This window comes from Perognathus longimembris, chromosome 5 (genome assembly GCF_023159225.1).
Source record: "Perognathus longimembris pacificus isolate PPM17 chromosome 5, ASM2315922v1, whole genome shotgun sequence".
NCBI classification, from domain to species: domain Eukaryota; kingdom Metazoa; phylum Chordata; class Mammalia; order Rodentia; family Heteromyidae; genus Perognathus; species Perognathus longimembris.
The window spans coordinates 3,791,143-3,817,615 of NC_063165.1; the positions used below are offsets into that span (position 1 = coordinate 3,791,143).

The 26,473-nt window shown below is 47.3% G+C and overlaps 1 protein-coding gene and 1 long non-coding RNA gene across 3 annotated transcripts in view; one reads left to right on the forward strand and one right to left on the reverse strand.

The window, feature by feature from the left end:
- Positions 1-7,166: 7,166 nt before the first annotated feature.
- On the reverse strand, positions 7,167-20,494 carry LOC125351450. The gene is made up of 3 exons (XR_007210945.1): positions 20,447-20,494; positions 16,140-16,144; positions 7,167-8,020 (listed from the first exon to the last, which is right to left on the reverse strand). It is a non-coding gene; the product is annotated as an uncharacterized LOC125351450 (long non-coding RNA).
- Positions 9,710-26,473, forward strand: part of Brwd1 (bromodomain and WD repeat domain containing 1) — a 95,171-nt gene continuing 78,407 nt past the window's right edge. For both annotated transcript variants that reach the window (XM_048346220.1, XM_048346221.1), the window contains exons 1-10: positions 9,710-9,849; positions 9,960-10,018; positions 10,196-10,225; positions 10,364-10,423; positions 17,384-17,534; positions 19,617-19,715; positions 20,031-20,191; positions 20,729-20,950; positions 24,541-24,641; positions 26,347-26,417. In XM_048346220.1, coding sequence (XP_048202177.1) covers positions 9,801-9,849; positions 9,960-10,018; positions 10,196-10,225; positions 10,364-10,423; positions 17,384-17,534; positions 19,617-19,715; positions 20,031-20,191; positions 20,729-20,950; positions 24,541-24,641; positions 26,347-26,417 — 1,003 coding nt within the window. In that variant the 5' untranslated portion in view covers positions 9,710-9,800. The remainder of the gene's footprint in view (positions 9,850-9,959; positions 10,019-10,195; positions 10,226-10,363; positions 10,424-17,383; positions 17,535-19,616; positions 19,716-20,030; positions 20,192-20,728; positions 20,951-24,540; positions 24,642-26,346; positions 26,418-26,473) is intronic.

Genomic DNA, 26,473 nt, shown 5'->3' on the forward strand with positions numbered 1-26,473 from the left:
AAAAAGAAAAAGGTATATTCTAGTTGAAGCGGTTTCTGAATTGTTTACTTGGTGTGAAGAACACAGTGTTCTCCTATTGGAACTTGCTGTGGGCGGTGTCCTCACTGGGAGAGTTTCTGACTCCTTGTAGACTTGGTATAGACAATGTGTCTTTTAGTTATTTTTACGCAAAATCAATCTACTTGAGAGTGGACACACCCACTCCGTGATAAGCGTATCTAGGAGTGCATGTAATTTGTTCTCGTAATCTATTTGAAAATGAATACAGTCCTTTTTCAGTAGGCACAGCTGTTCCAGGCGCTGGACTCTGGTGTCTAAAGGGCTGGAAGGCAATTGGCTGCCTCCCACGGTCCCACAAGTTCCACGTCTTGGGGAGGACGGAGGAGTGGCTCTCCGTGCCTTGCTGTGCGTGCCTGCTGCCTGTGTGTAGGCTGGGCCCCGGCTCTGCGTTGCCACTTTGGGGTTGCCGTGGGTCCCGGAGACTGCCAGCACCTATACTTCATGCTGGGCGCTTAGGTCACCAGGAAACGGCCCGGCCAGTGATGGAGGACTTCTTGCAGCCCAGGTCCTAGTTTTGATTGCACGGTTTTGGGGAAGAAGTAGGTGGATGAGGACAAGAAATTCTCAATTCTCAAGCCTCACTTCATTCAAGCCAATGTTCGTATCTTTTTTTTTTCTTCTCCAGTCCTGGGCCTTGGACCCAGGGCCTGAGCACTGTCCCTGGCTTCCTTTTGCTCAAGGCTAGCACTCTGCCACTTGAGCCACAGCGCCACTTGTGGCCGTTTTCTATATATGTGGTGCTGGGGAATCGAACCCAGGGCTTCATGTATATGAGACAAGCACTCTTGCCACTAGGCCATATTCCCAGCCCCCAATATTCATATCTTAAGCCTTTGACGGCTTGGTGTGCCCGTCTGCCGGTACTGGGCTTGACCTCAGGACTTAAGCACTGTTGCCTAGCTTTTTCACTGAAGGCTGGCACTCTACCACTTGAGCCGCAGCTGCGTGTGTGTGTGTGTGTGTGTGTTTCAGTCATGGGTATTGAGGCCTAGGAACTGTCCCTGAGCTCCTTTTGCTCAAGGCTGCCACTCTACCACTTGAGCCACAGCGCCACTTCTGGTTGTTAACTGGAGATAAACTTTCCTGCCTGGGCCGCCTTTGAACCACAATTCTCCAATCTCAGCCTGCTGAGGAGCTAGCGCTATAGACGTGAGCCAGTGGTGTCCGGCTCACCTCTGGTTTTTTTTTGGTTGGTAACTGGAGATGAGTATTTCACAGACTTTCCTGTCCTGGCTGGCTCTGAACCATGATCCTCAGATCTAAGTCTCCTGAGTAGCCAGACTTAGAGGTATGAGCCACTTGTGCCTGGCTTTGTGGCTTGGCTTTTTTTTTTTTTTTTTAAATAGTAGGATAGTTTTGTTTGTGAGTTTCTCTACCCTGGGGCAGAACTGTCGCTTAAGTAAAAGGAAGGACCTAGAAGCTTTCTTCCTGTGGGGGTTGTCGCTATAGCAGAAGGCCCTGAGGTCCTGAGGTGTGCCCTGGGCTGTGGCCATCAATTCCCACTGGGGAAGTATCCCAAGGCTGGGACTCGGTGGCTTGCTTCTCCCCAGCCTTCCCTTTCAGCACTTCCCTTCTTCCGGGCTCTGCCCTCTTTGGCTCTGCCTGGGGCCCCTGGGTTCCTCAGCTTCGCCCCCTCTTAGCCTCTGGCTCCAAACGTTTGCTTTGTGGGCAGGCAGGCTAGGCCTAGACTCCACTTAGGTTCTCCTTTCCTTCTTTTTCTTCAAGGCTTGGTGCTCTGCTACTTGAGCCACACCTATGTCTAGCTCTTTACTGGTTACTTGGCGATATGATTTTCGAGGGCTTTCCAGTCCAGGCTGGCTTTGAACATGAGGATTGGGGAGGTCCCAGGGAGCCGGAGGACGCGGTGCGTGGGTGGGGCTGAGTAAGGCCAGGGTGGAGTCAGTGGCGTGGGTTCTCTTCAGGGTTCGGGAGGATGGAGGCCTGAGAAAGGCGGCTGGCGGCTGTGTGTGTGAAACAGGCTGCCAGGAGTGGTACTCCACGTCCAGAAAGTTGGCGTAGGCCCCACACGGCCTCTGGGAAGAGCATCCTTACCCCTCTCTCCGGGGCATCCTCTTCCACAAGCGGGCTCTCTGCTGCTCCCGCCAGCACTGGGCCTGGGCAGGGCCAGGGCCTCTGGTGTGTCAGAGGCCAAGGGGTTTTATCTGTTTGTGTTTTGTGCGCCGGTACCATGGCTGAACTTGGGTCTTGGGAACTATTGCTGCACTTTTTTTTGCCAGTCCTGGGGCTTGAACTCAGGGCCTGAGCACTGTCCCTGGATTCTTTCTGCGCAAGGCTAGCACTCTACCACTTGAGCCACAGCGTCCCTCTGGCTCTTTCTATATATGTGGTGCTGAGGGATCGAACCCAGGGCTTCATGTATGCAAGGCAAGCACTCTACCACCAGGCTATATTCCCAGCCCCTATTGCTGAACTCTTGCCCAAGGCTAGTGCTCTATTATTTGAGCCACAGCTTTGCTTGTCATTTTGTGGTTAACTGGAGTTTCTGGGACTTTGCTGCTGGACTGGCTTCTAATGGCAAACCTTGGGTCTTAAGCCTCCTGAGTAGCTAGGATTACAGGTGTGAGCCCTGATGCCTAGCAAGTGGTTTTGGTGGCCATCTTCTGGGCTTGGCTACCACCTGGGCCTGAGGTGTCAGGATCCAAGCTGAAGAGGTGTGCATCTCGCCTGGGAGGGGCTGTCCCACAGAGCTAGTTATCACCAGATAGGAAGTGTGCATTTGCCATACACCTACTGTGGGTCTGACTTTGGGATAGTTCTCCCCGGTGCCCTGGTGAGCAAAACAGGCAGACGTCTCTGCCTCCATCACAGAACTGATGGGTGATACTGAGAGAGAGAGAGAAACAGGACAACGTTAGGCAGACAGAGCCAGAGACCTGGAGGAGGTGACGCAGCTCCTCGTTCTGGAGACGCTGGGCAAAGTGGGAGACGGCCTGTGCGGCTGGACCCCCTCCTCCGGGAAAGTCCAGATGACAGCTTGACCTTGACAACCCTGGAGCAGACCTGTGTGGGGGACAGGCAGTCTCTGCCCATGGTGTGAGGTGGCTCGTGACACAAGCAGATGCCACAGCAGCCAAGACTCATCCAACGGACTGAGGGGGATGCCACAATCCTACAGGGAGGATTTCTGGGCCCCACTGCCCCTATTGGACCATGAGAGTTCCTCCTCCTCCTCCTCATCTGGGAAGTAAGCGGACAAAGATCTCATGTGGCATAAGGTGGCACTTCCAGGTCTGGGTGGAGAGTTCATACCAACCTGCCAATAGCTAAGAGGCTTTTCCTCAGTGTCCCCTGACATCTTACTTTCAAGTGAGCTGGGCCTCTCCTCCTGCTTTCCCTGCCTCATACGTCTTTATTTGGTGGAGAAAAGGACCCCGGCCCAAGGATGGAAACGATACTCAGGATGGACGAGCCAACATCACTGTAGGTGGGGTGTAGAGAGCTGCAGAGGGAAAGTGGCCCGGGGGGAGAGGGGTGTGGGAGACGTAGAGAGCCCGAGCCTCAATTCTGTGTAGGGAAACTACAGGAGGTCTCACCCACCTTGTAACAACTGTGCCGAGACCTGGAGGGGACAGGACCATGCATTTCATTTGGAGCTTTGCTCTGGCCAGGCGGGCGTGGCGGGGAGCCAGGCGTGAACAGTTGGGGAGAGCGCTGGAGCGCCTTTTGGGGAAGGGCAGAAGGAACTTAGGTTGGAGCCAGATTCCTGCAGCTGCCCGCAGGTGACCTTCGGGAATCTTCCCGCCCTTCTGGGGGAGGTCCTGGACTCTGAACACCGGCTTCTACACGCCTTGCTGATGCGTGTGAGGTGGGAGAAAGGACTTGGGGAAGGCGACAGCATGAAGGAAGCAGCTCAGGGATCTAGGGGGCTCCTTGGAAGCAGGAGGCCTAAGAGGTTTGCACACAAGGCACAGCCTGCCTTAGCACTCAGTGCTGGCTTCTTTTAGAGACCTGCAGTCCCTCATCAGTTCTGGAAGAACAAAGGCCTAATCAGTGTGTGTGTGTGGGGGGAGGTAGTGAGGGAGGACCTGGTACACACCCTCCCCTAGCTCCCTCCCCAGCCTCCCAGCTGAGCCAGGAGCAAAGCCAGAGCCTCTAAGGGTCGGGGGACTTGCCAGCCAGGTGCCCAGTGGCCCTGGCCTGTGATTCTAGCTACTCAGGAGGCTGACATCTGAGGATGGAGGTTTGAGGCCAGAAAGTCCATGAGACTGTTCTCCAATTAACCACCAAAGAGCTGGAAGTGCAGTGTGGCTCAAGTGCTAGAGTGCTAGCCTTGAGTGAAAAAGCTCAGGGACTGTGCCCAGGCCAAGTTCAAAGCCCAAGGGCTGGCACCAAACAAAACAAAGCAGCCCAGAAACTCTGGGGAAGAGAGTCATGTCCCACTTGACTGCAGTTGGACAAGAAGTGGGACAGGAAACCGCAGCCTCTCTCTCCACTCAGGCTTCCGGCTCCTCTTGGATGGTTCTGGAATCCAGAGGACTCTCAAGTCCGTGGCCACGGTGTAAGCCTAGCATTCCTGACAGGATCCAGTGAGGTGCAAGATTTCCTGTGCAGTGTTAAAAGCAAAGCCAAGGAGCTTGGGTTTGAAGTGATAGAGAAGTCACAGGCGAAGCTGTTGTGACAACTTCAGGACAGGGTCAGGGTCGGGTGGGAAGTCACGGAGACCTTGGAGATGGAGGCTGGGGTCAGAGCGGAACTGGAGTTCAACATGGTGTTGAGAGCGAGGCTTTGTGGAGTCTGCTCGTCTACCTTCTGGGCATGCTCGCAACCTGTGTGTTGTAGCTACATACTGAGATACAGGTTGGCCACATCCAGAGATGGGTACGTTTAATAAGCGTTGGTAAAGACGGAACAAACAAGCTACTAGTACCTGGGAGGTTGTTCAACGCTGACATTCCAACACAGACATGTTCTGGATCTAGCTCCCTAGGTCTTGGCTTGTTCTAGCTCCAGGAACATTGCAAAGTCAGAACTGGTAGGAGCTGGAGACACAGATCCGGGGCCAGGGCCTGCAAGCTGGGAACAATCAGGAGAAGCCAGTGCCGAGGGAGGCAGAAGCTGGAGAGAGAAGATAAATGTGGAAACAATTTGCTAAGGGAGGCAGGGACAAGTAGCCTGGAGTGGACAGCGGCCGGGAGGGGAGGAAGGGCCTTGGGAGAGATGAAAGTCACCCAGGCCTGTGCAGAGTTAACGTACGATTTGCACCAACACATTATTCGGCTTTGCCTTGCGGTTCTCATTTTCTTTGCATGCTCCGCTGCTCACAGATGTCCTCATCTCATTTTCTAGCCTTGCAAAGTTGATGTTTTTTTTTTTTGGGGGGGGAGGGGTGTGTCAGAGCCTAGGTATGCAGCCTAGGCTGCTCTGCACCTCTAGGTGTTCAGCCTCAGCCGAGATGTGCCACCATGCCCAGCCCCGAATCCACTTTTTCCTTCTTCTTTCTTTCTTGGTGCTAGGGATCAAATTTAGGGAGTCCGTACTTGCAAGGCCAGTGCTCCCCCACTAAGCCACACCCCAGCCTGTCTCTTTGAGTACTCTCTGAGGCGCACCAGTTTCCAGTTTGATTTTTTGGCTGTTGGTGTTTTCTGCCAGTCGTGGGGCTTCTTTGTGCTCAAGGCTAGCACTCTGCCACTTGAGCCACAGTGCCGCTTCAGGCCATTTTCTGTATATGTGGTGCTGAGGAATCGAACCCAGGGCTTCATGCATGCTAGGCAAGCACTCTACCACTAAGCCACATTCCCAGCCCCAGTTTAATTTTTTTATACTAATGTTTTGGGGCCCCCCCGCCCCCCACACACTATTACTGAAACTTGAGCTCCAGCTGGTGTTTGAGCCACATCTCTACTTCTGGCTTTTTGCTGTTTCACACTTTTCTTTCTTTCTTTTTTTTTTTTTGCCAGTCCTGGGGCTTGGACTCAGGACCTGAGCACTGTCCCTGGCTTCTTTTTTGCGCAAGGCTAGCACTCTGCCACTTGAGCTACAGCACCACTTCTGGCCATTTTCTATATATGTGTTGCTGGGGAATCGAACTCAAGGCTTCATGTATACAAGGGAAGTACTCTTGCCATTAGACCATATTCCTCAGTCCCTGTTTCACACTTTTCTGCCTGGGCTAGATTTGGACCATTATCTTCAGATCTAAGTATCCTTAGTAGTTAGGATTACAGGCATGAGCTACCAGCATCAGAAAAACTCTCCAAATTTTCTAAAGTAGGCATGTCAAAAAAAAAAAAGTCATGTTAAAAACAAAAAGCCAAGACAAAAATGTTATCTCCAGGGCTGGGAATATGGCCTAGTGGCAATAATTCTTGCCTTGTATACACAGAGCCCTGGGTTCAATTCCTCAGCACCACATATATAGGAAATGGCCAGAAGTGGCGCTGTGGCTCAGGTGGCAGAGTGCTAGCCTTGAGCAAAAAGAAGCCAGGGACAGCCCTGAGTTCAAGGCCCAGAACTGGCGAAAACCAAGACGAAAATGTGGTCTCCAGCCAAGCACCGATGACTCATGCCTGTAATTCTAGCTACACTGGCGGCTGAGAGCTGAGGATGAGACTCTTATCTCCAATTAGCCTCCAGAAAACTGGAAGTGGTGCAGTCGCTCAAGTGGCAGAGCACTAGCCTTGAGCTGAAGAGCTCTAGGATAGTGCCCAGGCCGAGTTCTAGCCCAACAACCAATCCAAAAAAAAAAAAAGTTATCTCCACTTTAAAGAATTCAATTTAGTGGGGCTGGGAATATGGCCTAGTGGTAGAGTGCTTGCCTCATATACATGAAGCCCTGGGTTCGATTCCTCAGCACCACATATATAGAAAAAAGCCGGAAGTGGAGCTGTGGCTCAAGAGGTAGAGTGCTAGCCTTGAGCAAAAAGAAGCCAGGGACAGTGCTCAGGCCCTGAGTCCAAGCCCCAGGATTGGCAAGAAAAACAAAACAAATAAAGAATTCAATTTAGTGTGACTACGTGGGTGACCGGAAGTGGACATGACCAGAAAGAAGGTGAATTGGAAGCAACTGGAGATGTATGTAAGCCCCTTAGGATGTATCTGAGGTCAAACAAATTTAAGAATTTAATATCTTCAAGTAGGAATGACTGGATCTGAGAGTCACTTGTGAAACACCCTCCATCACCCAGCTTTCGAATGTTAGCTCTAATGCAATGGCTGGGCAAGTCTTGCTCAAATCTTGTTTTTCAGCCCTGCTTGCCTCCTTTGTAAAGTGTGGCAAAGGGAGAAAGGCACAGGTGGATTGCTTTCAGTGTGAGGCAGTTACTGTCTGTGTACCCCTGGGATTCCACCCATCTGAGTTTCTTTCTCGCTGGTGAAGTAGGCACACTGAGGGAACCTGACCAACGGCTGTCGTATTTATTTAGGAAGGGTTGCTTGCTAAGGGCTAAATCTTCATAGCTCCCGGCAGGATTTCTCCCCGGGGTGGGGCTAGGCCAGTGAGAGCACACCACTACTAGCTGCTAAAAGGTTTTTCCATCCTTGCTCATCAGGCAATCTTGATAATTTAGTCCCCATATAATTGATTTCTACACTATTCCTAAACAAAGCCCAAGTGTATGTTCAGCTGTGTGAGGGACGTATGTGTGATTCTAGCCCTGATTGAGATGACCTATGGTAGGAACCTGCTAACAAGTTGCAGATGGACAAACTACCTGGACGTCTGCAAAGGAAGATATACCATTTCCCCCCTTTATTGTGCTGGTCCTGGGACTTGAACTCAGAGCCCAGGTGCTGTCCCTGAGATATTTCTTTTTTCCCTGAGATAGTTTTGCTCAAGGCTAGTACTCTACTACTTGAGCCAGAGCTCTACTTCTGGCTTTTTGTGGTTAATCGGAGATAAGAGTCTGACTTTTCCTACTCAGGTGTGCTTTGATCTGCAATCCTCAGATCTCAACCTCCTGAGTAGCTAGGATTACAGTCCTGAGCTTAGTAGACCCCCCCCCTTTTTTTTTTTGCCAGTCCTAGGGGCTTGAGCACCATCCTTGAGCTCCTTTTACTCAAGGCTAGCACTCTACCACTGGAGTCACAGCGCCACTTCCTGTTTTTTTTTTTTCTATGTATGTGGTATGAGGAATCGAACCCAGGGCTTCATGCATGCTAAGCAAGCACTCTACCACTAAGCCACATTCCCAGATCCAGTAACCTATCTTAAACTTGGGGAAAGTTTGTGTGCTTGTCTGGGGGTGGGGTGGGCACAACTCTGACCCACTGAACTCCACCGGAGACTGACTTATTTCACCCAGACCTATCTTCTCTCCACCCTATCTATGGTCAGTAACCGATCTAATGAACGTGTGTTTCGTGTCTATAATGATGTGTCTGCCTTGCGTCTCCAGTCGCTTCCGATTTAACTTCTGGTCCTGTTTTCCCTCCGAGTCACCCTTGATAGCCACACTGGACTGAGTTCTTTAAAGTGGAGGTAACGTTTTGGTCTTGGCTTTTTGGTGTTGTTGTTTTTTTGGACACACCTTTTCCAGCGCCTACTTGACTACATCCTCGGTGCTCGATTCCACTGGCGGGCGCCCCGAACCTTATACCATCCGTTCAGATCGGGTTCCCTCAGGACCCGGTAATAATAAAGTGTGGCAGGCATTTGTGGCTCACGCCTGTCGTCCCCCCCCCCCCACCCCCCACGGGCTCTGGACGCCGAGAGCGCTGAGGAGCACAGATTGAAGTTAGCCCGGGCAGCCAAGGCCGGTGGCACCTTCAATCGCCGCCACAGCGGATCATCCGCGGTGCTCACCGCGTGCGTGCCCGGGACACGCTCACTCACCAGCCCGGGAGGGGGTGAGCCCGGGCAGGGAGGTGTCGCTGCGGCCTGCAGGTGAGCAAGAGGCCAAGCTCAGAGGTGACGCGACCCGGTGAAGGTCACCCAGGCGGCGGGCGGGCGGGCGGCCGTGCGCGGTGCGGGGCGGTGCGGGAGGGCGGGCACCGGCTCACCGCGGCACTTACACCGGACACGCCCAAGGCACGAGGCCCCGGGGAGGTCCGAGCGTGGCAGCTGAGGACGGCTTCGGGCCCCGGTCCGCCTCTCCCGGAAGCCTCCCCGGCTTCCCGGCGCCGCCCGGGGGCGCGAGCCCAGCTACGATCTCACCGGTCCGGGTCGCCGCCCCGGCTGGCCCGCGCCCCCCTGCCCGCCCCCCCCCCCCCGGCGTCCCGCAGCCTCTCCGGAGCTTCCCGCGCGTGCCGCGCTCCTCCGGGTCCGGCCCGCCGCCGCCGACCCCGCCCCCCCCGCCGCCGACCCCGCCCCCCGCCGCCGACCCCGCCCCCCCGCCGCCGACCCCGCCCCTCGCCGCCGCCGACCCCCCCCGACTCCGCCCCCCGCCGCCGCCGCCGAGCCGGCGCACAAAGGCCGGCGGCCGCCTCACCACGCGCAGGGATCCGGGCCGCGGGCTACCCCCCCCCCACGCCGCGGCCCCGCCTCCACCCTCACTCCTCCTCCCCCCGCGTTACCGTCGCGGAGACCCGGAGACCGAGGGCGGCTTCCCCGCGAGGGGCGCGCGCCCGCTGGGGCTCCGCGGGGGCGGGGACTGCTTTTGCCGCCCCTCCGCGGAGGGACTACTTCCCGTCGGCGGCGGCGGAGGCGTCGGACGCAGGCGGCGGCGTCGGCGGCGCGCGCAGCATGGAGGGGGCGCGCGCCTGAGCGGAGGGACGCCGGCCCAGTCAGGCCTCGGCGCGGCCTACACGCTTCGCCCGCTCGCTCCGCGCCCCGCGCTCCGGCCATGGCCGAGTCCTCGCCCGCCCGACGCCCGGTGCCTCTCATCGAGTCGGGTAAGAGGCGAGGCGCCGCGCCGTCCCCCCTCCCGCTCCTCCCCCCCCCCGCCCCGCGCCCGCCCTCCCGCCGGGGTCCTGACCGCACTCTCGTCCTCTCCTCCCCGCAGAGCTGTACTTCCTCATCGCCCGGTACCTATCGGCCGGCCCGTGTCGCCGAGCCGCCCAGGTGAGTGCGGGCGGGCGGGCGGGCGGGCTCGGAGGCCCCGCCGCCCCGGGGGAAGCGGTGGGGGGGGGGGAATCGCGGACCCTGGCGGGGACGGGACGGGGCGGGGCGGGGGTGGGGGGGTGCGGCCGGCGCGCCGGGCCGAGGGACCCCGGGCGCTGACGGGCGTCTCCTCCGCAGGTGCTGGTGCAGGAGCTGGAGCAGTACCAGGTCGGTGCCCGCGGTCCCCGCGCGTCCCCCGCCCCGCCCCGCCCGGCCCCGCCCGACCCCGGCCCGCGCGCCCACCGCCCGCCCGCCCGCCGCGCGCGAGCCGAGGTCACCGGGCGCCTCTCGCGTGTCTCTTTCCAGCTGTTGCCGAAGAGGTTGGACTGGGAAGGCAACGAGCACAGCAGGAGCTACGAGGAATTGGTGAGCACCGGACACGCCGCCCCGCGCCCGCCCGCCCGCCCGCCCCCCGGGTGCCGCGCTGGGGGGGGGGTGGGGGCACGGCGGGGGCTCGACCCCCCGCTCGGGGGTTTGTTTTGGCGGGAAAGAGTCCGGGTGGGGGGGGGTGTCGTCCCGGCCCGGGGGAGGGGTGGGGACCCCCCCCCCGTGCGAGGCCGGGGTGGGCCTCCAGGTGCGGCCGCCCGCCGCGGGGCGGGGCGCGGGCGGGGGGGGGCGGAGCACACCCGCCGGCCACTCAGCGGCGCGCTCTCATCGCTCTGTCCGTCTGGGTGGGGCTTGCAAGTGGCGCTCTGATTGGCCCACCTCCTCCGCCCCGCCCACGTCCTCCGACCACTTGTTTCCTTAGGAACATGCCGGGTCATTTCGTCTACCGAGGTGGACGAGGGTTTTCCAACCTCCGTGTGGAGCTCTTTAATTTATTTGCGTTTTAATTCCTCCCCTTGGGCAGCGAAGTAAAAATAACTCTTGCTGCCCCGTGAATATGTCCGTGGATCTATGCTCTGAGCCGTGCCGGTATCTGTTGAGCGCAGTGATTGGATTTCTGATGGATTTCTACACTTGGTCCTGCTCTGTATAGCCTAGTGTTGTGCTTTTGAAGTAGACTAGTTTTATTATCTGTTTACTTATCTAGTAGGGTTAACGTGGAATACCGTTGGTTGGTCGGTCCTTACGCCTTGTTTGCCCATTCTCCATTACTCACTTTGTTTTCTCTCACAGTTAAGTACTTGGTGTAGGACTCAGGTCCTGAGATGCTTTAGTTCAACGCGAGTGCTTCTTACCCCTTTTGTGAACAGCTCCACTTTCGGATTATTTTAGGTATTTAATTGGAGATTAGATAGATAAGAGGCTTACAGACGCTGGCTTCCAAGTGGGATCCTCAGATCCCAGCCTCCTAAATAGCTAGGATGACAGGCGTGAGCTGCTGGCGCCCACTTTTCTTTATTTTTTTGATAGTGTTTATAGCAGGAATAAAGGGTGTTCATATTGTTAGAGGAGCAGTTGAAAAAGGCAGAGTCTGTGGAGTGGACTTTTCTCATGGTTTTAAAACAGCCAAACCTTCAGTGAAATATTAGCTAGTCTTTTGGAGACTGGATCTCACTATGCAACCCAGGGTGGTTGCCTTGGAACATGCAGTATTGGTGCTACATCTTGCTGAAGGCTGGAATTAGAGAATTTGCACCATGATGTCTGGCTATGTGTGATCAAACTTTCTTTGTGGTTTTGGGGATTGAGATTTGATTTTTTTTTTTTGAGATTTTTGTTGTTGTTGTGGGGCATGAACTCAGGATTTGGGCACTGTCCCTGAGCACTTTGGCTCCGGGCCAGTGCCCTACCACTTGAGCCATAGCTCCACTTTTGGCTTTTGGTGTTTAATTGTTTAAGCGTCTCAAGGACTTTCCTGCCCAGGCTAACTTCAAACTGAGATCCTCAGATCTCAGCCACCTGTGTTGCTAGAATGAATTACATGTATGAGCTACCAGCGTGCTCAGTGAGATTGATTCTTAGTTGACTAACACGATTTAGGTTTGTAAAAGACCAGTGTTTTCCTTAATACTCCTCTATCCCCAAAGCAGTTTGTATAATGTAGTTAGGTTGGCATTAAATTTTTCTTTTTTAAACTTCATTAGCCTCATTTAGTTACACAGGAAGATTTCACTTTGGCCTGTTTGACACCCACACCCCCTTCTCCCTTCCCACTTGTGATTATTCACACACGTACAATAAAGTATTCTGAACATAGTCTCTCCCCTTTTTGATTCTCTCCATCCTGCTTCTATCTCTTCCTCATTACAGCCTGTTTTAACTCTGTACCATGGTACAAGATACCAAGGCATGGTTGTGTATCAAACACTCATATACCCTAATCAGAATAATCCATCCTTACTGTAGTCACCTAGGTTTGAGTAAGTTTTTGTGTGTCTGCCAGCCTTGAGGCTTGAACTCAGGGCCTGGGAACAGGGTCTCAGCTCTGGGCTCAAGGCTAGTGCTCTGCCACTTTGAGCCACAGCTCCATTTCTGGCTTTTATTTATTTTTTTGAAAGGGATAGTTACAGAGAAGACTCACAGACACTTTCCTTCTCCTGCTGGCTTTGAACCACAATCCTCAGATACCCACTTCTTGAGTAGCTAGGATTGTAGGCATGAGCCACTTATGCCCAGCTTAAGATATATATATATATATATATATATATTTTTTTTTTTTTCTTTTTGCCTGTCCCATGGCTTGAACTCAGGGCCTGAGCACTGTCCCTGGCTTCTTTTTGCTCAAGGCTAACCACTTGAGCTGCAGCACCACTTCCGGCCTTTTCTGTTTATGTGGTGCTAAAGAATTGAACCCAGGACTTCATGCATGCTAGGCAAGCATTCTACCACTAAGCTAAGCCATATTCCCAGTCTAAGATAGTGCTGCTTTTTTTTTTTTTGGTTGGTCATGGAGCTTGAACTCGGTGTAGGCACTGTACCTGAGCTCCTCAGCTCAAGGCTAGCGTTCTACCACATGAGCCACAGTGCCACTTCCTGAGTAAGGTGTTTTTTTTTTTTTTTTTTTTTTTAAGTGTGGGGAATAACCTAATCTGAAAATATTTGACACCACTTAGACATTTAGTTCAATTTTTGTGAGCAAGTATCTGATATGTTTAGCCATCTCTGTGAAAAGATACTTATGGTCTTTCTGAAGATTGAACTTTTCCTTTTTTTGGGGGGGTGGGGATGCTGCAGCATGGGCATGGTAGCTGTAACTCAGGTATTTATGACTCGTGCCATGTCTCCGTCACTTTTGCTGTTAGCTTTTGTTCTGACTGTTTTTGAACTCAAATTCTTCTGCCTGTGGAATAGTTGAGTTGAAAGGTATGCATCGTCGTGCGTGCTAGGATTTCACTTTTATAAAAATAACTGAATTTACTTTGTAAATTCTTTTTACCATATCAAACAAAAATAAAAGTAATGGAAAAACTTGCCACTGTATCAGAATAAATGTAAATAAATATAACATAAGTCTACAGTTTCTTTTTTTCTTCCATTTTTGCTTATTTGTATACTTGCTTGATTTGTGAAGTAATTCCCTGAACAGAGAACAGTAGGACCTTATTTTTTTTTTTTTGCCAGTCCTGGGCCTTGGACTCGGCCTGAGCACTGTCCCTGGCTTCCTTTTGCTCAAGGCTAGCACTCTGCCACTTGAGCCACAGCGCCACTTCTGGCCGTTTTCTATATATGTGGTGCTGGGGAATTGAACCCAGGGCTTCATGTATACGAGGCAAGCACTCTTGCCACTAGGCCATATCCCCAGCCCCAGTAGGACCTTCTTGAACACTACAGGATTGAGGAATTCCAAGATTGGAATGGAGTGCATTGCCAGATAGGACTCTACTTAAATCTTGGTCTGAGCCTCTAAAATTTTTTTGGAAGTAATCACAAGAGACTTTTATTTATAATTTACTATTTTACAGATGATTATACAACAGGATTGCGTTTACATACGTCAGGCAATAAGGACACTTCCTTTTGTACAGTGTCATCTGTTCCTCTTCCTCTCCCATCCCCTCCCTCCCAACTCTACCCTCAAGGTGCATAGTTCACTTTCATCAATGGTCCAGTGAAGAGAATTTTATCTTAAAGGACAAAAGAAAAGTTAAATGAGCAAGAAATGACTAGTTTTTGCATTAGTAATACAAAGGGAGATTTTATTGTTACATTTTCACATGTTTACAAGATGTTCCAAGCAATCTCAGCACTTTGTACACACTCCCTTCTTGCCTCCCTATCTTTTTTTTTTATATAGTGAAAACAAACTTCTTTGTCTTCTACTGTTTTGGTTTCTTCTATGGAGTCTGCATTTTCTTTGTAGTTGGTTGTAGACATCTGTGATTCTGTAGGCATGTCATTGATAACTTGCAGACACTGGACCCATGTATGATGACACGGTATAGAATAGAAGCTTGGCTTTTGGTGCTGGCTGCCTTGTAATCCTGACTGTTGTGCTTGTTGTTTTTAATCTTTGATACTCTCCCCCAGTTCTCTTATGTGCAGAACTGGGTCGATAATAACTAGCTCGACAAGTTACTATTGATATGGAAAGAAGTGGTTTTCCAGTACATGTGCAGTAGTAATTACACTGTTGGTAACATCCCTGATAGCACGTATAATTGTGTAGATTTCTTTCACTTAATTTCCATTTGTGGAGTCCTAATCTGTTTCATGCACACTAGGGCTGAGTGAATAGCGGTACTGATAGAAGGGCAGTTCCTGTAGCTCAGTGCTGGACAATGGTGGTAGAAGTGAGCCATGAGAGAGTCGTTTCCACAGGGCTCACCCAATGGCAGCATTTTATCTAAGGGATTAAAGGTTTTTAGACTTGGACTGGAAGTGTGGCTTAGTGGTAGAGCGCTTGCCTAGCATCCTCATGAAGTCCTGTGTTCTATTCCTCAGTACCACATAAGCAGGAAAAGCTGGAAGTGGCACTGTGGCTCCAGTGGTAGAGTGCTGGCCTTGAGCAAAAGAAGCTCGGGCAGTGAGTGCTTAAGCTCTGAGTTCGAGCCCTAGGACTGGCAGAAAAAAGTTCTTTGACTTTGTTCCTTCCAGATTATCTACATCCTGATGGATTCATACCAGCTTCTGGTATTAGTTTGAGAACATTTGTTAAAATCTCCCATGAAATTTGTTTACTAGGTACAAATATAGAATTTATTTGATGCATACATAGCATTTGTTAATCTTCGTATTGAATTGACTAAGTTTAGGAAATGCCTCCCCTTCATCCTGTTATAAGCACAGTGCTGGCCCAGTGCATTCTGTCCTTTTAATATTTTTATGTTCGTATTAGAAGTTTGATAGGGTTCTGGTAGTGCACACCTGTAATCTTAGCCTACTCTTTCTGAGATCTGAGAGTCTCAGTTTGAAGTCAGTCTGGGCAGACGAGTCCATGGGGTTCTTCAGTTGGCCATCAAAATGCTAGAGGTAGCGCTGTGCCCAAGTGAGCACTGGTCTTGATTGAAAAAGTTAAAAGGACCTTAGCTTTATGATGCATTCTCTGGTTGTGTTCAGCTCATTATTCTTTCTCAGAGTTCTGAATGCGTGGACGTGGAGTATTGCTGGTGTCCCCGTATTTTGGCAAGTCCTTCAGACATTGGTGGAGGGAGGCAGGGATGCTATGTATGCTTCATGTTGAGCTGACAGGTACAGAAGTGAGATCCTTTATTCTTTTTTTTTTTTTCCGGCTAGTCCTGGGGCTTGGACTCAGGGCCTGAGCACTGCCCCTGGCTTCTTCCCGCTCAAGGCTAGCACTCTGCCACTTGAGCCACAGCGCCACTTCTGGCCGTTTTCTGTATATGTGGTGCTGGGGAATCGAACCCAGGGCCTCATGTATACGAGGCAAGCACTCTTGTCACTAGGCCATATCCACAGCCCCGAGATCCTTTATTAAGCTATACCATAGGACACATTATTTATGTTATCTCTGTGTGCGCGCGTGTGCATGGGCACACACCCATGCCAGTCCTGGGGCTTGAACTCAGGGCCTTGGTGCTGTCCCTGAGCTTTTGTGCTCAAGGCTACTAGTGCTCTATCACTTGAACCACAATGTTTGTAAAGAAAAAAATTTTTATTTTAAGCCAGTCCTGGGGCTTGGACTCAGGTCCTGAGCACTGTCCCTAGCTTCTTTTTGCTCTCTGTTGAGCCACAGCACCACTTCTGGCCTTTTCTGTTTGTGTGGTGCTGAGGAATTGAACCCAGGGCTTTGTGCATGCTAGGCAAGCACTTTACTGCTAAGCCACATTTGCAGCCTGAAAAGAATTGTTTTATGTCCTCCATCAGTCTGTTCTTTTTGTGGGTTGTGCCTTTCATATCACATTATAAATCTTATCCTGACTCCAGGTCATAAAATTTTTTCTCTGATTTTTTTTTTTTTTGGCTATCATAAGATACCCTGAAATCATTTTATGTTGTGACCTATAGATTAATTCATTATTTTATATTTTTGGTAGATAGATACCTAGTCTTTGCATCTTTGACAAAAGTGGGAGGTTGAAGTATTTGTAGATCACCTTCTGACTTAATGTTCTATTGATCTCTTTATATACCAATATGGTGCTGTAAATTAACACCTTGTAACAAGTCTTTTTTTTTTTTTTTTTTTTCCAGTCCTGGGGCTTGGACTCAGGGCCTGAGCACTGTCCCTGACTTCTTTTTGCTCAAGGCTAGCACTCTGCCACTTGAGCCACAGCGCCACTTCTGGCCATTTTCTGTATATGTGGTGCTCGGGAATCGAACCCAGGGCCTCATGTATATGAGGCAGGCACTCTTGTCACTAGGCCATATCCCCAGCCCTTTGTAACAAGTCTTGACATCAAGTATTATCAGTCTTTTTTTTTTTTTTTTTTTATGCTGGTACTGGGGCTTGAGCTCAGGGCCAAACACTATAGGTTTTCACTTAAGGCAAAACTACACCTCTACTTCTGGCTTTCTAGTGATCTCAGGGACTTTTTGCCTGGTATGGCCTTGAATCGCAGTACTCAGATCTCAACCTCCTGGTTAGGATTACAGGCATGAACCACGGGCACCCAAGTCGTTGTTCATTTCAAAGCTGCTTTGGCTCTTCTACATTGTTTGCGCATCAGTCAATGTAATGTATGTATGTAGTAGTCGGAGTTATACCTTGTGCGTGGTAGGCAAGTGCTCTGTCAGCTGTGCCCTCAGCCTTAGATTTGCATATAAATTTTAGGATAGAATTGTCAGCTTCTAGAAAAAAAAAATCCTGGAATTCTGATTGAAATGAGTTTGAATCCATAGAGTAACTTACTATTTCAGTTATCCGAAATAGTTTGTAATTTTCAGTGTTACATGTTTTCATCAGACTTATCCCTAAATGATGGAGAGGTTTTTCAGATGGCTGTGAACGACAATGTCATTAAAACCTAACTCTCCAACCAGGTCTTGTCCAATAAACATGTGGCTCCTGATCATCTCTTGCAAATCTGCCAGCGCATCGGGCCGATGCTGGATAAAGAAATCCCGCCCAGTATTTCAAGAGTCACTTCTTTACTTGGTGCAGGAAGGCAGTCTTTGCTACGTACAGCAAAAGGTACCTTAATTTGAAGAAGTGTTCTGCTATGTATTATGTAGCTTAAGAATTCTTATTCTAATTGTGAAGTAATGTAAGCATTGTGGAAGAAAGGTGATAATGTAACTATAAATCATGCTGTGGACTATAAAATTCTCCGCATTTAGCATAGAACAATGAATTTTATTGCATAAGTGTTTAATGGGTCCTGCGTTTAAAAGTTGATAAAGATATAGATGTTAAGCTAAAAAGCTTGAATTCTGAGATGTGTTTGAGGTTTTATCCATGTGAGTTTTAATTTTCCATTTTTGTAGCTTACTCATAACCTCATGGAATGTAATTGTATGTGTCTAATAAACTCTTTAAATGCTAGAAATATTTCCTTTGGTATTTAGATCCAAAAAGTCCTTTGTTATAAGAGAAAGTGACTTTCTCAAGTTAGTAGCAGTTTGAAAGTAGCACAAAAAATGTAAACTTGCATGGTCCTTTTTTTTTTGCCACTGATTTAATTTTTTGCAAAGTTATGTGCTAGCAAAATGTTTGGAATCGCTACACTTTTCCTGTTAGCTTGGTATATATGACTTAGACTAAGTATGTGTATGTGCTATGATCTATGTATACATGTGGCTAAACTGCTAATGGGCAAGATGGTTGGTTCTTGTGATCCTTAGCATACTTCAAGTTTACCAGGTGATTATTTTTTGTTAAGAGCTGTGTTGCTGTGATGCTACCTCTATATGCACCGCCAGTATAAAGCTTGACCGAGAAAGAACAACCCTCCCTCTTGGTTCCATGCCAGGCTGGTTTGTCAGCTTGAGTTCTCAGTGCTCTGTAGCCGTGCTGCACTGGGGCTCCAATCAGGAAACTTCGTATCCTCCTTTTTCTGCGTCCTTACTGTGTAACTATCCTAACTGGAGGTTGTTATATAGTAGTTGCTTGGGCAGCCTGTTTTGCTTTGTTTTTCCTTGTGTCAAGCTCAATGTCGTTTTGTGATGAGCACTGCTTTAGAACTAACTGGCAGGCCTTAGAAGAAACTAGCCAGGTGCCATAGGGTAGGCCATATTTCTGTATTTGTTTTGTACCAGTACAGTGAGAGGATGCCTTATCACTACTCTTTGGTCACGATAGTGGTGATGAATCCATTCATGTAAAAACCTAACATGCCTGTTAGTTTGGCGCGCCCGAGGCTCAGTGGAGATTTAGTTGATGTCTTCCCTCCCTTTCTCTTTCACTTGTGAAGAAGCTAATTTTAATTTCTAGCACAGCAAGGGCGTGAGGTCTGCTCATGACCTGTGTTCTGCTGCTAGCTCCTAAAGAGGGGGTAGGCATTTTCGCCTTGGTGCACTTGTAGTTCAAGGAAGGATGGGCTTTCGAATTAGTGTTCAGACTCTCAGGTCTCTGTATCTGTGTGTTTTTCTGGAAAAGATTATCTGTGATTCTAAAACAAAGGGAAAGCTACTAACTTTAAGTTGCCAATACTTTCTAAGGAGATAAAAGTCATGGTTAGTACTGTCTAAATTTCAAAACTAAACAAGTGAAGTCAAGGATCTTTATATAAATCCAAGAATGCATTTCCTATAAAGTTTCTATTTTTGAAACATTGGATCAGTTGTGATTAAGGCTGTTCATCTTCATATTGGATGGTATAATTCTGCATTGAAAAATAAACACATGGCATTCATTGGGACTTGAAGAAAAAGATCTGGTCTTTTGGCCAGCCCATCTTTAGTAGCCATTTGCAGTGGATCTCCTTAAAGGTCCTGGAACCTTTGAGCCTCAGTTACCTCACTTGTACACTCGTGAAAATACCTACCTCACAGGGTTGTTGTGAGGACTCAATGAGATACTGTATGTAGAAAGCACTTTGTGAATTGTAAAGTGCTATTCAAATGTTAGTTGTTGTTGCTGCTGTATCTGAGATGTCTCCAGTTTTCTTTTTCCTTCAGAAATAGTCTAATAAACATCCAGGGCTTTTCTGTTAACATATATTAGCTGGTAACACTTTGAATAAAACAGTTTATTACAATTTACGTAAGTATTCTATAAAATCTTTCTTGGGGTTAACTTTCAAGGTTTTATGTGTATCTAAAATTCGTTTTAAAGACTGCAGGCACACAGTCTGGAAGGGCTCTGCCTTTGCTGCTCTTCACAGAGGAAGGCCTCCCGAAATGCCGGTGCATTATGGTTCCCCGCCAAATCTTGGTAAGTGACGAGGCTTTGAGACCTCCGAAACTGTGCTTTTAACTGTTGACAGAATTTGCACATGTGGCCTTAAAGTTGAAAAGGAAGTACTCATACTAGTGTTGTTTAGTAATAAGTGTCATATTGTAAATGGTTTTCTTAACAAAATTAGACATAAAGGAAAGCAGTTGTTTTGATTCTAGTAGGCTAGAATTGGTAAGAAACGGTTTCCTTAGGATTTCTCAGACATAATTTATAGTCTAGGAATTGTTTTGGAATTTTTCTTAGTGTCTTCATTACCTTCCCTTAACCCTTGTCATTGTTTTTATTTCCTAGTGGAGATCCATCGAGCAAAACAACTCACAGGGTGCTCCACTTTTAGCACAGCATTTCCAGGAACTCTGTATCAGCATATAAAAATGCACAGGAGGATTCTTGGACATCTGTCTGCTGTTTACTGTGTAGCATTTGATAGGACAGGACATAGAATCTTTACAGTGAGTTAACTTTTTGGCCTCGATATGGTGTCCCTTCGGCACTTAGGTATGCTTCAGGATCATCTAGGACAGGGCTGGGGAATGTCCAGCCCTTTTCAGCTTTCAGAATCATTTGTACATGACAGGACAGACAAGTAGCTTCTCTTAAGCTTCTTGTCCACTGCCCACAACCCTCTTCCTGTATTGACAATTTTGTATGGTCCTCCAGTGATGTACATACAAAAGTGGCTGTTGGCAGAAAATCGGTTCTCCCACTTTTTTTTTTTTCTTTTGCCAGTCCTGGGGGCTTGAACTCAGGGCCTGAGCACTGTCCCTGGCTTCTTTTTGCTCAAGGCTAGCACTCTACCTCTTGAGCCACAATGCCACTTCCAGCTTTTTCTGTTTATGTGGTGCTAAGGAATCAAACCCAGGGCTTCATACATGCTAGGCAAGCACCCTACCACTAAGTCACATTCCCAGCCCCAAAAAGGTATTCTTTAAAATAATTTTATAAGAATTGCTATTCTCATATTTACACTTGGGTGTATTTTTTCTTAGGGTTCAGATGACTGTTTGGTAAAGATTTGGTCAACACATAATGGCCGCCTGCTGTCCACATTAAGAGGTCATTCTGCAGAAATTTCCGATATGGCAGTAAACTATGAGAACACCATGATTGCGGCAGGGAGCTGTGATAAAATCATTCGCGTGTGGTGCTTGAGGACTTGCGCCCCAGTGGCTGTGCTGCAAGGACACACGGGATCAATCACGTCTTTACAGGTAAATTGGCCAAGTGGACACATCCGTGTGTCCTTGCCTCTCCCTTTGAAACCTTCTCTTTGAGTTGAGGAATAGAAAAATGTCTAGTAATTACACAGTGAATTGAGGTAATGGAGAACATGTGATCACTGATACTTTACACAAATCACTACTAATGTAGTAACAGCATGTGGTCTTCAAAGGTGATGCATAGCCTTTTATTTTACTTTCTAAGGTTTTTTTTTTGTGCTGCTTTTGAGGCTTGGACTCAGGGCCTGTGTGTGTCTTTTTGCCTTTTCTCTCACGGTTGACTTATCTACCACTTGAGCCACAATTCCACTTCTGGATTTTTGGTCTCAGAGTCTCTTTTTGCCTGGGTTGGCTTCATGCTGGGATTCTTCTGAGCAGTTAGGATTACAGACGTGAGCCACTAATGTCTGGAACGTTTTGATTTATAGTGGTTTGGGGTTTTTTTTGTTTGTTTTTCTTGTCTATCATGGGGCTTTAACTCAGGGCCTGAATATTGTGCCTGAGCTTTTTTGCTCAAAGCTAGCACTCTACCACTTTGAGCCACAGTACCACTTCTAGTTTTCTGGTGGTTATTTGGAGAGTCTCTCGGACTTTGCTGTCCAGGCTAGTTTTGAACTGTGATTCTCAGATCTCAGTCTCCTGAATAGCTAGTATTAATAGGCATAAGCCAACAGCGCTCAGCTTGATTTTTACTTTTACTTCAGTGTTGCACTTGTCTTTCAACAATGTGGTTAGTCTCCATGTCTTTTCCGTGGTATCTTTTCCTGGTGAAGTCTAGTTCAGTTCCATTATGGTCTGATAGAATGCACCATACAAAGTCTTTGCTAAGACTTGGTTTGTTCTTAAAAAAGAAATGCATATTGGAGAAAATTCCATGGGGTACTGAGAAGAATGTGTATTGTGTGTGGTTCCAATTGGTTTATTAGGGTGTTACTTAGTTTTGGGTTTTTTTATTCTTTCTTTTCTTTTTTTTTTTGCCAGTCCTGGGGCTTGGACTCAGGGCCTGAGCACTGTCCCTTGGCTTCTTTTTGCTCAAGGCCAGCACTCTGCCACTTGAGTCACAGCGCCACTTCTGGCCATTTTCTGTATATGTGGTGCTGGGGAACCAAACCCAGGGCGGGCTTCAAGTATACGAGGCAAGCGCTCTTGCCACTAGGCCATATCCCCAGCCCTTTTTATTCTTTCTTTCTTTTCTTTTTTTTTTTTTGGTACCAGTACTAGGTTTGAACTAGGGGCCTTGGAGTTGTCTCAATAGCTTTCTCTCTTTAGGCTAGTGCTGTAACACTTGAGTGACAGCTCCACTTCTGTATTTTTGGTAGTTAATTGGAGGTAACAGTCTTAGGGATTTTCTTGCTCGGCTTTGAACCACAATCCTTAGATGTCAACCTTCTGAGGAGCTATGATTACAGGTGTGAGCCACTGAGGCCTGGCTTTTTTGTTGTTTTTTGTTTGGATAATACATGTATTGATGAGACTTTTTTTTTTCCTTGGGTGCCCATTGTGAATGCCTGTTCCTGAACTTTTTGCTCAAGGCTAGCTCTCTTGTCACTTGAGCCACAGATCCACTTGCAGCTTTTTGGTGGCTTTGAAACAAGATTCTCAGATCTCAGCCTCCTGATTATTAGTCAGGATTACAGCGATGAGCCACCAGTGCCCAGCAGATCATTCCCTTTTTTAAAATGTCAAGTGACCTTTGTCTCTTCTGACTGGTTTAGTTTCAAGTCTATGTTACCATATAGAGGTATAGCTACTTCTGTCTGCTCTTGAGGTCCATTTGTTTAGCAGATCTTTTTCTGCCCTTTCACTGTCAGCCTTTATTTGTCTTTTGTCAGTGAGATGTGTTTCTTGTAGGTATCACATGGGTGGGTCTCTTGCCTTTTAATCTTTTGATTGCAGAATTAAGACCATTAACATTCAGTTTAATATTCTAAGATATGTCATTTTCTGTCCTTTTGCTGATTTTATGGTAATTGTTTCTTACTTCCTCAGCTAATCTATTCATCTAGCAGGGTTTGTTTTTTCCTGCATTTTTTTAATATTTAATTTTTTTTCTCTAGGTAGGATTCCTTTAAAAGCTGGCTGAAGAGTCATGAGTTTCTGGCTTTTCTTTATTGTGGAATGTGTTTTATTTATCCTTCAACTGTGAAGAATAGCTTAGCTGAGTATACTAACCTATGTTTTCATTCTTTGTTGATTGTGGGGCTTGAACTCGGCATGGGCGCTGTCCCTGAGTTTTTTTAAAAAAGCTCAAATCTAGCGCTCTACCACCTTGAGCCACAGCGCCACTTCTGGTTTTCTGGAGGTTAACTGGAGATGAGAATTTCAAGGACTCTCCTGCCTGTTCTTGGCTTTGAGCCATGATGTTCATCTCTCAGCTTCCAGTGTAGCTAGGATGACAGGTGTGAGTCAGGGACTGGCTCAGTTGTTTTCTTCTAGAGCTTGAGTTATGTCCTTCCATTACCTCCTTGAATTGAGAGCTTGTGTTGAGAAATCTGCCACTGAATGCCACCCACATCTACTTTGTAGCTTTCAGCGTTCTTTTTTCTTGATCCTGGCTGTTTGATGTCTGTAATCCTCCTTCCTTGAGATTAGAGACATGTTCTGTTAACATTTTATTAAATAGTTTCTCAGTGTCTTAGGTTTGTATTTCTTTCTATATCTATGATTGGAGGTTTGATCTTTCAATGGAGTCTGAATGGCCTTGTAACTTTAATTCATATTTTTAAGGGCTTTTTCAGTATTTTTGGTTATTAGCTCTAATTCCTCTGCTTTATCTTTAATTCTTTATACCTTCTTTCCAGTTTGTTCTGTTCTGTAAGTTAGACTTTTGATTGAGTATTCCTCATTTACAGGATTTCAGTTTGTTTTCTAAGATTTCTATACGTTCATTGAATTTTTCTTGTATCCTAGATTGTTTTCTTTATTTCATTTGGCTATTTGGATTCTCTAGTTGTTTGGTTCTTCTGTGAATTGCTGCTTGTACATATGTCCTTTATTTCATTAGTCTTTTTTTTTTTTTGTCATTGTCTTACTAAGCTTGTTGTTTGAACATTTTCCCTGTTCTCTGTCATGCAAGTCCTTTGTTGTAGGTTTTTTTTTTTTTTTTTCTGGTACTGGTACTTGAACTCAAGGTTTCTCCCTCTAGGCTTTTATGCTCATGGCTGGTGCTTCACTACTTGAGTTGCACTTCCAGCTCCATGTTCTTCTCTGCTAGTTGGAGACAAGTCTCTTAGATTTTGCTGCCTTACCTGGCTGCATACTGTAGTCTTCCAGACCCCAGGCTCTAGGATTACAGATGTAAGCCTCTGGCACCTGCTTTTACATGAGGGTCCTACATGTTTTAGTATACTATCCACAGTGAAGCTTCTTCTTATTCTTGTTTTTTTAGTTTTGTCTTTTTTTGGCCACATTAGGTATAAATTAATGGTTAGATTTTTTTCAGTAAAGTGTTGAGTATATTTTATATTTGTGTTTTATTGCCTTAGCATGTCAGCTGAAGTTAGCTTTGGAAAATTGTAAAATGTGTAACGAGTAGAAACTCCCTAGTAACTGAATTATATGTTTATATTACTGATTTTTAGTTTAGCCCTATGGCCAAAGGCTCCCAAAGATACATGGTTTCCACTGGTGCAGATGGAACAGTTTGCTTTTGGCAGTGGGATTTAGAATCCCTAAAATTCAAGTAAGTGACTTTATTTGACAATTTCTTTTCAATGAAATTTAATTTGATTACAAAAGGCGATGAGGAATTATGGTACCCTTTTTACTATGAACTTAACTTTTCACTGTGCTACAGAAAAGGTGTAACATGAACCTTTACTTCTCTGCAGTTATTTAGATAGTTGGAAATGAAAAAAAAAGCAAAATTTTGTGTCTTAGTGATCACATTTGTACGTAAGCAAAGTGAAATAGTACGTATGTGAAACATTTTTTAAAAAGTTGGAAATGTACATAGCTAACCAGCAGTGCCGCTGGGGGCCAGTCTGGCACCTGCTGAGCCCCTCCCTTGCAGCTGCTAGGATTTGAGAAACTAAAGTATGTTTAGACTTCAGACTTGATACTTGGGTCAGTTGTTAGAAGACTTGTGTGAGTATGTTTCAAACAATTAGAGTCTGTGAGTTTTTGGGCATACATTTCAAGCATTTCTTCTCTGGTGCTGGGGATCACTCTAGACCCTGTGCATGCCCAGCCAGCCCTTTATGTCTGAACTGTATTTGTATTCCCAGTCGTAGAGGCCACTGGGGCTTTGAAGTCGGGGCTTTGTGCTTGGTAGACAGGCACACTCCACCTGAGCAGCCAGCTCTACAGCCAGCTTTTTGCTTTGGTTATTCTTCAGGTAGGGTCTCACATTTTTGACCCAGGCGCATCTTGGACCTTGATCTTCTTACCTGCAGCTTCCTACTTAGTGGGACCCACGGATGCACGCTACCACATCCTGCTCATAGATTGAGAAATGGATGTTGGCAACTTTTTGTCTGGGCTGGCCTTAAATAGTGATCCTCCTATCTTTGTTTCCTCGAGTAACTGGGATTACAAGTGTGAGTCACTGTGTCTTGACAGGTCAAATATTTATATATTCTTTTGCAGTATAGAGATTTGAACTCAAGGTTTCATACTTGGTATTGCAAGGCAGGTAACTCTACCTTTTACAACTAAGCCATGCCCCCTGTCCATGATAAAGTATTTTTTATGGAAATTGAGTGGTCTCATTACAGTGTTATATTCATACTAGAAGGTGTCAGGAATTTATTATGAAATAATCTAAAGTACCATTAAAATTATACTAATATTGATATGTTGAAACTTTGTTTCGGGTATTTGGCTAGATAAAATGTATCCACCCCCCCCCTTTATTTCGTTCTTGCAGTAGATTCTCACTATATTGCTTACACTAGCCTTGAACTTGAGACTCATATCACCACAGTGTCATGAGTAGCTAGGATTAGAGATTTTTACCACTGAGTGAAACAAAGTTTTACTATTTTTGCCTTGCTGGGAATTCAACCCTGGGCCTCATGCATAGTAGACAATACTGAGCAGTATCTCTGGCTCCCTACCCCCTTTTTTTTTTTCAGAAGTGTGACCAAGTGACTTACAGTGCTATACCCTGGTACAGGGCACAGGTTGTGTATTCCCTGCTTGATAGCTTTGCTAGGACCCTGAGCTTTATTCACTTCACTTTAGAAATGGCTTTGTGTTTGCTTGAGGGTTGCGATGGGACTTCATGTTCAAAGTCCATGAAGATGTAATGGCATAGGTCGAGCTGTGTGTGTGATGGGTAGTAGGGGGATAAGCTTATAGTATTTAAGTATGCTAGATTGGAATCATATTGTAAGTGTGTTAATGTGTTAAACTAATGGATTTCAAAACATGTTCTTCTTTTAAAGTCCACGTCCCTTGAAGTTCACTGAAAAACCTAGGCCAGGTGTTCAAATGCTTTGTTCTTCTTTTAGTGTTGGTAAGGTAACTTTATTTCTTAACTTTATTTTAGCCTTTATTAAATAACCACATTAC